Source organism: Hemibagrus wyckioides, linkage group LG26 (genome assembly GCF_019097595.1).
Source record: "Hemibagrus wyckioides isolate EC202008001 linkage group LG26, SWU_Hwy_1.0, whole genome shotgun sequence".
Classification (NCBI taxonomy): Eukaryota; Metazoa; Chordata; class Actinopteri; order Siluriformes; family Bagridae; genus Hemibagrus; species Hemibagrus wyckioides.
The window spans coordinates 12,448,978-12,463,889 of record NC_080735.1 but is presented as its reverse complement, the minus strand read 5'-3'; the positions used below and the strand labels follow the sequence as shown (position 1 = coordinate 12,463,889).

The 14,912-nt window shown below is 41.7% G+C and overlaps 1 protein-coding gene across 5 annotated transcripts in view; it reads right to left on the bottom strand.

Annotated features, from left to right (window-relative positions):
* The window catches only part of itsn1 (intersectin 1 (SH3 domain protein)), a 47,713-nt gene that overhangs the window by 30,471 nt on the left and 2,330 nt on the right, over positions 1–14,912 (bottom strand). For 4 of the 5 annotated variants that reach the window (XM_058380312.1, XM_058380313.1, XM_058380314.1 and 1 more), the window contains exons 2-7: positions 4,966–5,026; positions 4,751–4,846; positions 1,346–1,409; positions 921–1,081; positions 276–464; positions 64–142 (exon numbers count right to left, since the gene is read on the bottom strand). In XM_058380312.1, coding sequence (XP_058236295.1) covers positions 64–142; positions 276–464; positions 921–1,081; positions 1,346–1,409; positions 4,751–4,846; positions 4,966–4,993 — 617 coding nt within the window. In that variant the 5' untranslated portion in view covers positions 4,994–5,026. Of the gene's footprint in view, positions 1–63; positions 143–275; positions 465–920; positions 1,082–1,345; positions 1,410–4,750; positions 4,847–4,965; positions 5,027–14,912 lie in introns of those variants that run through there. The other variant, XM_058380315.1, reaches the window with a different exon arrangement.

Below are 14,912 nucleotides of genomic sequence, written 5' to 3'. Positions count from 1 at the left end.
GAGGATGTTTGTGTTAAGTCTATGTCTGTGTGCGTGTGTATCACATGTTGACTGGAGTCTCACCTGGGTGTCTCAAAGGACTGGCCTTTGGGAAGTTTGGCACTGGAGCGGTTGAAAGAAGAGCTTTTGTTCACAGCTGTGCCTGAGAGAAAAGTGGAAAGAGGAAAAAAAAAAAAACACATAAGAGAAGTACTTCATAATGAATGGTCCAATGGTTGCAGTGGTCCAGATAGCAATGCGTGATGAACTGCGAGATTTCCACAGCTGCCTCTTACCTGGGTGTGAAAAGCCAGATATGGGCTGTATCATAGAAGGGGCTCCATTGGCCATAGGAGGTATAGGAGGAGTCACAGATGACACCAAAGGGGGTGACATGCCCATCCCGGGTACCCCAGGAGGAAGAGGTGGGAGGGGCATGGGTGGCACTGCTGGTAAACCCGTCATAGGGCCCATAGAGGGCATTCCTAAGAGCAGCAGAAGTGCACAGGCAAGTCTAAGCTTAGAAGAATGACAGGGGTATAAAGTTCTGTCTGTAAAATCTTAATGTGTTAAAGATGGCATGGTAATTCCAATAAAAATCCTATAAAACATCAATAAGCCCACATCTAAACCCAATCTTTCTGTTCAAACTATGTACGGCTCACGAGTTTCCATGTCTTTGATATTATTTCACTATTACAGGTCTAGCAACACTTTATAAAATATAACCGGCCCAGGTACCTTGACTTAAAATAGTAGCCAAATTCCACGAAGCCAGCCAACAATAAACCACACAAGGTAGCCTGTGCTACATGTCTAAAGCAAGACGATTTTTTTTATTCTGCACCACATATAAATCATGCATAGAGTATCACAAGTCATTAAGCTGAATTATTCATCTGTTAAGATGGTAATGACTCATCTCTTTAGCATGCTGTTACCGAAAGGAGCTGGAGGAGGTAAAGAGAGAGGCGGCTGCTTCATGGATGGGGGCAGGGTCGGGGGCAGAGGGTGGCCCTGCAGCTTCAGCTTGATTAGCTTCATGGCGATTGAGAACTCGTGCATATCCATCTTGCCGTCGTTGTTCATGTCGGCCAGAGCCCTGAGGTCCAGAAAAGAGTTTTGCAAAACGGCTTTCGATCTGTTATCAATCTATCTATTAATAAAGCGTCGAGGTTTGAACTGTGCCACAACAAAAAAAAAAAAAAAAACAGATTCTTTTGTACAAACCATTTAGCCATAAAAACAACAGAGGATTTAAAAGCAAATGTAAATATTACAGGCCAAAATATGAAAGGAGTTCACAATGACTGCACTGAAGCTACGGCTATCCAAGACTTCTGAGGAGATCGGAACACACTCGTACCATATCTGGGCCAGAACCGGGGCAGGTAAGCCTGACTGCAGGAAAAAATTCTTGGCCTGGTCACCTACAAAGTAACCAAATGATATAGCATTTATTAGAAGAAAACACAAAAACTAAGCAAACTATAAATGCAGTAAAATCTAAACCATGGTGCTAAGGTCAGAGCAATATAAGCATGTCACTCAGACCTGTTTAGAAAAAAAAAATACACCCATAAAAAGTGCCATCGCAGCTTTTAAGTGCAATTATGATGTGAAGTGTGGAAAGTTATATAACCACACACAGTTCCTGCATTGATATAAAAGTGCCTTGGCATTACAAACAGGCTATGAATCAAGCTATCCACCCACCAGAGCTTGTGTAACCAACGGGCAGAGAGAGACGGCCTGCTTCATTTCAGTGGTGTATCCATTCAAGGCCCCTTTTTATTTAATTTTTTTTTACTAGACGTGAGAAACTGTACCACACTTCCAAAAACGATTCATGAGTCAGTGTAAAAGTTCCACAGCTCCAAAGAATTAAACTTTGTTGCTTACAGTGTGTGTGTGTGTGTGTGTGTGTGTGTGTGTGTGGAAAGTGAGTTCTTGACATGAGGGGAAATATCGAGGCAGGACTGTTGCTAGGCAACTGCGAAAAGTGAAAATAAAATTTTTTTTTGATAGATACCACATTACTTCCTAATTCTGGAATACAGACGATCTGAAAGCACAGTGATTTTCATTTGCCAATGATGATATTTAAGCAGTTTGAAGTGTATTCACTCTGAAACCCGGAGACTCCTTCCGAAAAATATTAAATAATAATTTCCTCACTGAACGATCTGTTTATTATTCGGTTAATTATTTTGAACAACTACCACATTATGAAGGAGTTGCTATGGCAACAATAATGCATTAAAACAAGCACACTAATATAGTACGTCAGCATGACTGTCCAAGCTGCTGCTACATTTTGGCCAGCGCCGTGGTATAGAAGTCTTATATTTATGATAAACGAAAGACAAACAGAAGTGAAACGTGTGAGCAAGCAGAACAAAGTGACTTTTACTTCTCCACAGCTCGGAGTCGAGTGTGCTGAGGGTCAAAGCTCTGATGGGAAAGCTCCGGTGATGGGTGAGGAACTCCGACACACATGTATAGAAAAGCTTGTGTGTTGTGTACGCACTAATACGTATAAAATGGAGATGATGAATGAACTGGGCTGTGTGTGTGTGTGTGAGACACATGGCTGTGACACACAGACGGACAAACTCTCCGTCCCTCTGCAACAGGATGTGTCCTCGACCTAGGTCTGTCTGCTCTTTCCCGCACAGAGAGCGTCTTTATACCCCTCTCCTAATGCTAAAAACAGCCTCTACCCTCTCTTGGCATGGCTGATTGTGGGCCGGCAGCCATACAGCTCCTCTCCAGCCAACACAAAGAAGATCTATCCTGCACTGGGGATCACTGTCAGGTCAACAACCTCGACTTCAGCTAAAATCTGCTCACTTAGCAGTGCTTACTCCAACTGTCTACCATCATCATGTAACATGAAACATAATTAAAGTACTCTTTATCTTTTAATTACTACATCATCATAAAAATAATAATTGGGCAGTGAGCCATTATGGAAGTGGTGACAATTAGTAGAAGCTGAATTACAAGTAATTAATTAATACTAATAGCTGAAAGCATATAAGCTTTGTTACTTATTAAATTACCCATACCTACAGAAAAGCAGTAGTTTTCAGACTCCTGAAGATCACAGGTTCGAATCCTGACAATATCACAGCCAGGAGAGCAAAACTGACCATTTTCTCAGGTTGGGAGGGATACTACAGTCTTTCTCCTTTACCAATCACAGCGATACGAGCCAATCACAGATGTCTGTGAGATAGCGCTTTCCTCTGAATGTGCTTGTGATGCAGCATGAGCAGCAGGTTCACGTCTCCTGCCTGGATTACTAGCATTTTTACACACCTATTTTGGGTATTCATTTAAAATACTAAAAAACTACAAACATTTCTGTCCAGATTTGAAATTGTCTCTAGCTGAGAATATCTGTGCAGTATCACTATACCAAAATGTGGGGGGAAAACAAACATTAGCATATCGCTTTACATAACATTTTGCAAAAGTGCAAATGAGAGGCGTGTACTGGTGCGGAAAACAGAAAAGCCGAGCTGACCCGGGGTTTCCTTTAAGGCCAGTGGATTAATAGGATTTGTCAAAATGGAAGCTGGTTCCAGATCAGTCTATAAGAGCTCTGTGTACTGACAAACAGGATGCAGTGTGTTCTCGACAGATTAACAGCCAGGATGTTCGCTCTTATCGTGAGCGGGTTAAGTTTGGTCAAGTGACATGATGCTGAGGAAATAATTCGAAATGAACTCTACTGACTGCCTTTCATAAATGGACTTTTATGAAGTACTTGCTTTTAACTTCTTCATTCAACTTTGGGTCATGAGTATATCCTTTATTTATTTATATAAATGTGCACTTTCATTGTTCAAGGCTTTTGATCTATTTAGTGACGTACATTTATAGACTCGATGACCACTGTATTATGACCTTTATTACCCGCTCATTATCCAATCAGCCGATCATGTGGCAGCGATGCGATGCATAAACTCTTGAGATGCAGGTCAAAAGCTTTAGTTAACGTTCACATCAAACATGGGAATGTGATCGCACTGACTTTTCTCCGTTACCTGATTGTTGATTCCAGATGTGCTGCTTTGAGTATTTCAGAAAGTGCTGATCTTGCGGGATTTTCACACACGGCAGGCCACAATGTTTATAGATAATTCACCACAAGAACATGAAATGAGCATCAGGTCTGTGAACGGAAACGCCTTGTTGATAAGAGAGTTCGGGGGGAAAATGGCTAGAAGAAGGCAGCTGTGATGACTGAAATAACTCTTTACAAGTGCAGCGAGCAGAAAAGCGTCTTAAAGAGAGTCAACATCACAAAAACCACATCAGGTTCCACTGTTGTCAGCCAAAGAACAAGAAACCGAGGCTACAGTGGGCGGAGACTCACCGATCCGGCATTAAAATCCCTGAAGATCAGCAGTTTCTAGATGTTTGGTGTGAACATGAACTAAAGCTGTATCTGCATTGCACTGCTTGCAGGAGTAGGGCAGTTTGTTTTAGTTACAGATGCCAGATATGATCTTTTATGATAGATCTAATGTTTAAATAGCTTTTTAAGTGTTTGTAGCCATTTATTTGTTCCACCTGAGGGCAAAATCGTGCACTATTCAGACTGTGAAAGAAATGACAAGGGATAGAAGATGAAAAGAGATTTATACTTATGGACTAATATGGGTCCTGTGGAAAGATTAGGTGATAAACATTGTTCTAAGTAAAAAATAAACAAACAAACAAACAAAAAAACAACATGTGTGTGTGAATAAGTACAGACCTGTGATGAAGCCAGCAGGTGTGGGGGCCAGGCTATGGAACTGTTGATCATGTTTGGCTCTCTCGTCCGCAGAGATAACCCACGTGTCGAGCCCCCCTACCACACACACACACACACACACACACACACACTTGAGTTTAACTTAACGTTCATACAATCATACACACTCGGGCAATCATACAGCCACCCTGTTATGGGCGTGTACCGTTACTCACCTCCAAAGGGCGTGGGAAACTGAGCCATGATTCAGTCCGTTAGCTGTGCCCTGTAACACTCCTGTAACACACATAACCAGAAATATTACTCTCTTGATTTCCATCCACTGCAGATCTACTCTCTGTGGCTTTTAAGCACCGACTCCATTTTGTTTCTTGTGACTTGTATCCTGTGAGACGAAGAGGCAAGGTGACTTTAGAGGAAATGACCACTTGCAGGATGAATATAAACACGCAAATCCAGTCACTGTCTATAATTACCATTTACAGTACAGCTTAAAGCTTTCACTCAGTGCTTCCTGGTGTCTCCGAGTCTGGGTGTGCATGTGAGCACCTGACTAAAGACTGAAAACTGGGGTTTCATAACCTCTTAGTGTCATAGATACCACTATGATATTATATCTACACCCTCCAAAATTTCTCGTTTTAACGTTATAGCCTGATTACAATTTTTTGATGAATCATTATGTACTGCACTCTAGAATAAACACACCAACCAGGCATAACATTATAACCACCTGCCTAATATTGTGTTGGTCCCTCTTCTGCCACCAAAACAGCCCTGACCCATCATGCACTGTGTATTCGGACAACTTTCTATCAGAACTTCTTCAGCAATTTGAGCAACAGTAGCTCGTCTGTTAGATAGGATCACACGGGTCAGCCTTCTCTCCCCACGTATATCAATGAGCCTTGGCCGCCCATGACCCTGTTCCTTCCTTGGACCACTTTTGATAGATACTGACCACTGCAGTCCATTTTTCCTGCCACTACCGGCAAGCAGCTCCCGACTGCGGCGCTAAGAATATTACCCACCTCTTACTCTCATTAAACCTTACATGGTGGAAATGCTTGTTTTCCTGCCTTTGTTAGGCTCTTGCAAGGTTCTGAAAATGCTTACTGTTATTTTTTTAATATGGAAAATCAAGATGGAGGGAAAAATCTATACTGCACACGCCCATCTCACATCTGCTGAAACTACTTAGAAAGAAGAAAAAAAAAACAATGCATGTCGGGAAACTGTAGATGTTTTCCGAAACGATGGAGCTGACGGCTGTTGGATGAAAAGCAGACAACTCAGCGTGGTTTTAATGAGTGAATCACCAGCTGCCTCTGATAAAAAAGCAAGCAGCGTAGGTGATGCACTGATTGAAATGTAAACTCCACCAAATAGATCGCATGTGAGATATGCTCTACATCACTTCCTGTTCATTCCAGTGCTTTGTATTTGAGTGAGAAATCTTTCGAGACGATCGTGACAGTGTTTTTCGGTTAGTCCTCTCCATGACTGACATGTAGTCGTTTCCTGTTCTTATAAAAAGGAAGACGCAGACGCTGAAATCGAGATGAATGGACACGAGAGAGACGAAATGGGAAGAAGGATGGAGAGACAACAATAGTAAATAAAATGTGGAGGGGGGAAAAAGAATAACAGGAGAGAATCCAGGAAGACGGAGAGCTAGTCTGTTAGCAGTTATCTCCCAGCTGTGTAAACGCTGCCAAAGTGCATGTATATCCACCCACTGTTACTCACCCTCACATTCTCTCTCTCTCTTTCACACACACACACACACACACATGCTGACACCCTAAGGCACACAGACCAAAATATTCCAATCAGTGCCAGATGCTCTCCCACTCTCCCTTTCTGCAAAACCCCTACTCCTCTCTCTTTCTTTATTCCTCTCTCTCTCTCTCTCTCTCTCATTGGCCTGTTCAAACCCAGTCTGAAAGAATGCACATGCTAATCCTGTCCATATTCCTCCAGATCTGAGAATTGCCAGTGCGGTGATTCTCAAAGCTTGCACCGATCACGAGGCCAAACTGCTGACGCACTACTTTCTCCAGCTAGTTTACTCAATTACACAGAGGAACAGGCAGCTTTTACAACGCCAAAAAAATGTGTACATTTTGCACAATCGCTTCGCGTTGCTCCATACAGAGTCACGCCCTTCGTAACGCTCGCTGCGAGTCATCCTGAGGCCATTACAAGTCTGTACAGCAAAACACCATAGTGACCATGTGTCTGGCTGAATAAAAAACACTGTAATCTTCTCTTCCTGAAAGTTCAGAGTTCAGTTCAGTATCAAATAAATCCTTGTGTTCTGTCCTAAAAGAACAAATGTCTAGTAATCCATTAAGAACTGTTCAAAGCTACATGACGTGTCATAAACCTATGCAACCTTTCGAACTTTGTGAAAATGTGCGCAAGTTATTTGAGAAGAAAAAAAAAAAATACTTAAAGGAACATCAGAAAACCAGTGAAGCAGATCATCAGCTACAACTGTGTTTAAAAATTCTTTCAATCCTAAAACTCACACTGACCAGGCATAACATTATGACCACCTGCCTGATATTTTGTTGGTCCCCCTTTTGCTGCCAAAACAGCCCTGACCCATCATGCACTGTGTATTCAGAACCAGCATTAACTTCTTCAATTTGACCAACAGTAGCTCGTCTGTTGTCACCGATTCACCACTGTTCCTTCCTTGAACCACTTTTCATAGATACTGACCACTGCAGACCGGGAACACCCCACAAGATTTGGAGATGCTCTGATCCGGTCATCTAGTCATCACAATCTGGCCCTTAACAAGAAAAGGAGCCTCCTGTGTGTGGAGTGTACTGAATCTTACAACACCACAGCTTGGTCACTGCACCACATCAGCATCTTTTCATATAAAGTCATTAATTCTGCCTTAATTAATTGTAAATCATTTACGAATCTGATTCGGACTGCTTTCTTTCAAGTTTTGTTTGTGTAACGGAAATAAATATGTAAATAAATAAACATCCATTTTCTATACCATTTATCCAACACACGGTCCCCACTTTAAATAAATTACATAAAGTTAGGATTATTTTAATGGGAGAAAATGTCACTACTGCAGAGAATCACTGGGAGGTGTTTAACATGGAGAGTTGTTGGATAGAGAGCTTAACACCACACAGGAAGCATTCAGTTCTACCCATTATACACAGCTCTATTCTCTCTCTCTGTCTTTCTCTTTCTCTCTCTCCCTCACTCACACACACAAAGCTCTATCAAAAACACTGCAGTGTGAGCGACGCTGTCACACTCATGGCTAAGCTGTCTCTTGTCACCGACTTGCTAATGGCAAAGCGTGTGTGTGTGTGTGTGTGTGTATGTGTGTGTGTGTGTATTTCGTCTTTGAGTGTCTGACCTACTTTTTCCCCCTGTTGTACATTCTTCTAATTCTAATGAAGCTTTGCTGGGGACAATGCTCTTCACCACAGTATTCTAAAACAAACGCTCAAAAAAATTTACTGGTCTTGGATCAGCAGTTAGAGCGAGACTAGGCGCTTTGTGCAATCTCAGACTCGCAGAAGGCTCCTCAGGATGACACACCCTGCTGCGAAACTGAGAAGCATGAGGTGATGATGTCATACATCTGCATTGCTGCCATTGGACGAAGCAATTTCAGCAGGAACTATTTTAAATCAAATGGCTGGATTAAATAACAAGGAGCACAAACCAAGGGGATTCAGTTTGTTACACATACACAAACACACACACACACACACAGATAGATAGATAGATAGATAGATAGATAGATAGATAGATAGATAGACACATAGACAGACAGATATGAACACTCAATTATATATATATATATATATATATATACACCAACCAGGCATAACATTATGACCAGCTGCATAACATTGTGTTGGTCCCCCTTTTGCTGCTAAAACAGCCCTGACCCGTCATGCACTGTGTATTCTGACACCTTTCTATCAGAACCAGCATTAAGTTCTTCAGCAATTTGAGCAACAGTAGCTCGTCTGCTGGATCGGATCACACGGGCCAGCCTTCGCTCCCCACATGCATCAGTGAGCCGTGGCCGCCCATGACCCTATCGCCGGTTCACCACTGTTCCTTCCTTGGACCACTTTTGATAGATATTGACCACTGCAGACCGGGAACAGCCCATAAGAAGCCCCATAATTCACTTCACCTGGCAGTGCTCATAATGTTATGCCTGATCGCTGTATATATGTGTGTGTGTGTATATACATACATACATACATACATATATATAAATACACACAAAACAAATGCAAGCTGAGAGCCTTCCAGACGTCAATTAACATCATAGAGATAAAACAAATTGATTCATATTTTTTCAGTAATAATATGTAGTTAAACTACAAAGCTTGTATGCAAAAAGCCTAATGGTTTGCAGGACTGCTGAGGGAAACACTCCAGAGAGTCCGTTTGCCAAGACAGCGAGTCCTACATGTTCAGGCGGATGTTGCTGAGAGCATCGTACGGCTCTGTTCTAATTTCTAGCATCATTAGAGGCTATTGTGCTCTGGTTTACATGCAGGGAGTTTTCCCAGAGAGGGAGGATATCCAGTGTGAGCGTTCATGAACACTGAAACAATAAAAGAAAGCATTACTTGTGAGTAACTAAAAGTTGTTTTTTTCTATGCTAATTATTCTATGCTAATGCCATGATATTTTATACAAGGTTAACACATCTAGCGAGGAATACCTGATACAAGGAGAGGTGGGGTAAATATAGGTACCATCATTGCAGCAGGATACGCTGAGATGGTGATAACTGTAATATGACCCAAAGGTAGCATATAAATAATGAACAGCAGCATGCCAAGCACTGATCCTTGAGGAACACCTTGACTAACAGTAGCAGTAACAGACTGGAGTGTGCTAAAGAATGTGTCGACCATAAGAGAGATTATTCCGCAACACTAATAAGCAAGAATCCAAGAGACAGGAAGAGAGTTCAAGATACACAGCAGAACAGAGAGGTCAGAAGAGGAACATCTACGGTGCAATCATCTGTAGTTAGCATGATATTATCGTCGATTCCGAGATGTGTACACAGTCACAAGCATCACGACCTCAACTTACATTAATGACGAGTGTGTTTAGGGGATTTGATGGGTTCTTCACAATTAATCACACAAAGTAAATGGTCTAATTTTAACAAAGGCTAGTGATTAAAACGTTAGCAGGGTGTTAATACATATAAGCCGCTTCTATTAAACGGTACATATTCACAGCTTACGACTCTCTCCGTTCCCGGCATCCTTACTTGCTGCTTGATGAGTGCTATTTTTAGCTTAATAATGGTGCAGCATGGGGTCAGACGGTATAAAGCTATAACTAATCTATCACATTTATGTATGGTTTTACAGAGGACTTCTGACGTTAATGATCGGACATCATCAACTCGTCTTCCGGGTCCTGATTAGTCAGTGGTGCATGCCTCTAAACAAATGATTTCGAAAATCTTTTCCCAGTCTTCAGCTGGAAAGTTTTGATAACCCTGTGCCCAGTGTAGTCTCAGATTCCTGTTCGTAGCTTATGTCCATCCAGCCTCAAGATCGTAAATGTTGAGTGCTTTTCTGCTCACCACTGTTCACATTATAATAACCTTTCTGTCAAATCGAACCAGTCTGCCCATTAACGATTTCTGAGATTTCCACCGTCTTTATTTATTCTTGGCCAAAGTACCATTTTGCTATCACGTCCAAAATCTTGCCATCATGACACCCCTAGACAACAAGCATCAACACTTGGTATGGATCATTTATAATGGAAACCTAGAGCTGAGTGAGAACTTAGGAATAGCATCTTCCCAGAGGTCACCTTGAGCACTTAGAGTTCGATACAAATCTATATCCTTTGTTGGAGAAGATCTGCCATATTATGGAGTCAATTAACACTAGGGTACTGTAAGTGAAATAGCAGAGACACCGGCTGTGAGGCGCACACACACACGTCAATAGCTGATACCTAGATGGATTACTAAAGAGCAGACAGGTCTCCTGAACAGATACACACCAACATATCAGCATGACACACACACATCATGATGACTCCATCACACGTGGCAAAAACATGCATGGTTAAAAGGTCCTTGGCAAACCTACAGCTCTCTCTCATATGCATACACACCAAAATATTTAAGACTAAAGCCACAGCCTGTTGAATCATCTTTCACCACACTATTGACAAGTGGCTGTGTCCATGTGAACAGTGCTGACCGGAATCGGTGACCGCTACTCTTACGATGTAACTCACAGACGAATACATCACCACAAATCAAAGTTAGACTCTGGTGTCATCCAGGAAGACCCTGCCCCATCTATAGGTCAAAACAGGGAGTCAATATTCTATCGTATTACCAAATCTCAACATGACAACAGATCTTTGAGTAATGTGTTAGAATCTCCACCACCATCATCTCTTAAGAGATAATCAATTGTTCATTGCTCCAGTAGCGCTCCAACTGTTCTGTCCGGAGACATAACACCGCCAAGCTACACTATAATGACCAAAAGTTTGTGGACACATGACCAATCACAGCTATATGTGTCTGCTGAAAATCCCATTCCACATTATAATAGCCTCCACTCTTCTGGGAAGGCTTTCTATCTGATCTTCGAGCATGGCTTTGGGGATCTGTGTTCACTTATTCACGAGAGCATTAGTGAGATCAGGCACTGGTGTTGGATGAGGAGGCTTGAAGCACGATCAGCCTTCCAATTCATCTCAAAATTGTACAGTGGGGTTAATGTCAGGTCTCTGTGCAGGAGGCTTAAACAAGAGGCAGAATTAACACTTAGGCTTCCTGTGATCTACGATCAGTATCACTTCCATGTCTTTCATAAGCACAAAAGCCTCTCTGCTGTAGCAGCAAGATAAACATTAGCTAGATCTATAGTAACAGTGTCCTTACGAGGGCACGAGTCTGCCTGTGCACAATTTTATCGCAAGGTTATGAACGCACGCACGCACACTTGATTGTGTGAAGATAAATACAAGATTCTGGGGGTTTGTCTACTGAAACTCGCAGCTTATTAAAGACAGTACACCAGGGCAGAGACATTAGTCTGCTGTCTCAAAGACAGAAATGTTTAGAGTGAGGGTGAGGTTGATCCAGAGCACTAAGGAACAAAGACAAAGACCCCACACCCCCCACAGCAGCCCTGTCATCCGTTCCACCTAAACAGAGCTGCATTATCTATTCCTCCAGACCACGGTGCTGCTGAATATTGCACGGGATGAGCCGGGGGTAGGAATGAGAGCCTAGAAGAGATAAGGACCTGTGCCTTTCAGCAAAGTCCTGGGACATCAAACAAGCTGCTCTCCCCAGGGTTACAATCTCCGACAGATGGGGCTTCGAAAAGCCTCACCGGCGTGAAACGGGACCTTTAATCCAATAAACTGGCCACGGTTTCACACTCGGGCCTGAGCCCAATGACATTTTCCAAACACATTTCGGTCTACGTCCATCCATCAGGGCTTAAAAAACAGAAAAACACTTCCAGACATTCGGTTGCAGGAAAATAATCAACAACAAGATAATGTGTTCCCTAAGTGTTTTTCCCTCTCTTCTCATACCACAGTAACTTGCTGACCATTTCAATTTATTTATTTATAGGCTGAACCATGTTAGAGATAAGTCAGTTCCTGCTTTCACTTATGTTACAGCAGCTAAAAAAAACAACAACTTTCCAACCCCCTTTCCTTTTACAAATGCGACAAAAACACAGCTTGTAATCATACCAAGAAACCAGAAAAGCGCTGAAAGTTTTCCCCGTGACGGAAAATTTTACTGACGGCAACAAAATGCTGACACCGGAGACTCCATCCATTACTGTTATGTTAGATATTAAAACATGTGCTTTGATATAAACCTCTGATATAAACTGGTACGGTCAGAGCTGCCTTTTTTATAGAAATTTATCTTCTGAAGATAGAAATAATGTGATACCAGAGTACATTTATCTGAAGAGGCTAATTTGATACTTAAAATTGTAATTGGTTAAACATATTGTATTTTTTGCATTGTTTACTTTGCAGACATAAACCAAAAATCAGACAGTTTGTTTTCATTTCTTTTTAGCAACACTACGGTTTCACATGCAGTTTGAAGGCAAACCACCACTGATCAGGCATAACATTATGACCACCTGCCTAATGCTGTGTTGGTGCTGCCAAAACAGCCCTCATGCACTGTGTATTCTGAGACCTTTCTATCAGAACCAGCATTAACTTCTTCAGTAGCTCGTCTGTTAGATCGGATCACATGGGCCAGCCTTCGGTCCCCACGTCCATCAGTGAGTCTTAGCCGCCCATGACCCTGTCACCGGTTCACCACTGTTCCTTCCTTGGACCACTTTTGATAGATACTGACCACTGCAGACCAGGAACACCCCACAAGAGCTGCAGTTTTGCATATGCTCTGATCCAGTGGTCTAGCCATCACAATTTGGCTCTTGGTGCCATGATGAGGAGATAATCAGTGTTATTCACTTCACCTGTCACTGTTCATAATGTTATGCCTGATCGGTGTACTATTTAACACAGAAGCACACATTTTGTGCTGCACTACTAAAGCATGCCATATTCAATGTTTACTTGGTTACCGTATCTGTTCTGACATTAATGAATAAGAACAAAACGTTTCTAAGCACAAGATGTTTGCCGTGATGCAGATGGACACGATTCAGTGGTGGTTGCTGATGAGTTGAATTGTTTTCAGTCTGCACAGCCTTCATGATAATAACATTACGCTAACATATTAGTAGTAAGACGGCAGTGGGTGGGCGATGAAAATTGACGTCGAGCCTCAAAAACTGATGTAACTGGAGTATTTTGAGAATAGAACTGGAAATGTGAAGGGTTTGATTTCCAGTATCACTTATCACTGTAGCTTACAATATACAGAGATGATTGCAAGGTCAATCAAAAACGTGGGTTATTTATCTGCAGCTAGGTCTGTCGGGATTCAACTTTAGATGTCTTGTCTCGTAATTTCACTCGTCACATACAGCAGAATGCATTCGGTTTCAAGTCACGACATTGATTAAAATAAATACATAAAGACTTTTACTTCATTACAAATATAGATTGGTGGGAAATCTATCGATGCAGTATATAGCATCAAATACGCCAGGTTTCTGTACTAGATTAAGTGTGAAAGTTAAAACTGGACTAAATATCCTGCTACATGACACGGTCATAACATTTTGAGCGATTATAACTGCCATGTTTACTGACTGTATATATATGAAAGACATAGCAGGCTATAAAATAAATATAATAAACAGGGAGAGGATCTAGTGCTGCATTACTGGGAATGACACTGACTGGATTTTTGTATGGGATCAGATTTGCTTTCCAATCTAATCTGCAGCTTTATCTGGTTTAACGTGTGTGATGGTGAATCACATGATGCAATCTGTCTTAAGGCATCATGTTTATGTCACTCTAGGGCACTCTGATAGGTTGGGTGTTGCGTATATAATAAATAATAATAAAAAAAGCATGTATAAACTGTCCCTCTGTGAGAATGTGTGTGTTCATGGTTCCTCATCCAGGGGAGAAGCTTCAGCTCCATCATGACCCTGCCCAGTCTTACTAAAGCTGAATGAATGAACACACAACGAATAAATCACAGTACCCCTTACTGTGTAAAATACCTTAACAGTGCCACTTCCATTTCGGCTTAATAAAGTGAGTTTATTCACGTGAGTTAATGGTTCGTGAAATCAGATGGTCAGATCAGATGGAGGCTTGTTTCAGTGTCACAGTGAGTCATTGTGGATAAGCAGACACTTCCCTCACTGCTCAGTTTCTCAAAATGATGATTAAAATGCATTTCCGAGTATTAACTTCCATCTGAACCGAATTCTGATGTACAAATGTTTCTAATCTAAAGATTTCTCCATTGCATCATACCAGTGTTTCTCGGCACAGAGGACACACCTCATTACATTATTAACTCCACTACCACACCAAGCAGCTTCTTAAATTCATCATAAAACCATGATCATCAAACACACCTTTGTACGTTACTTCCTGTGTTTTAGGAGTTTCCTCCAGGTACTCCAGTTTCCTCCTCCAGTCCAAAGACACGTTATACACTTATATAGCCAAAGGTTTC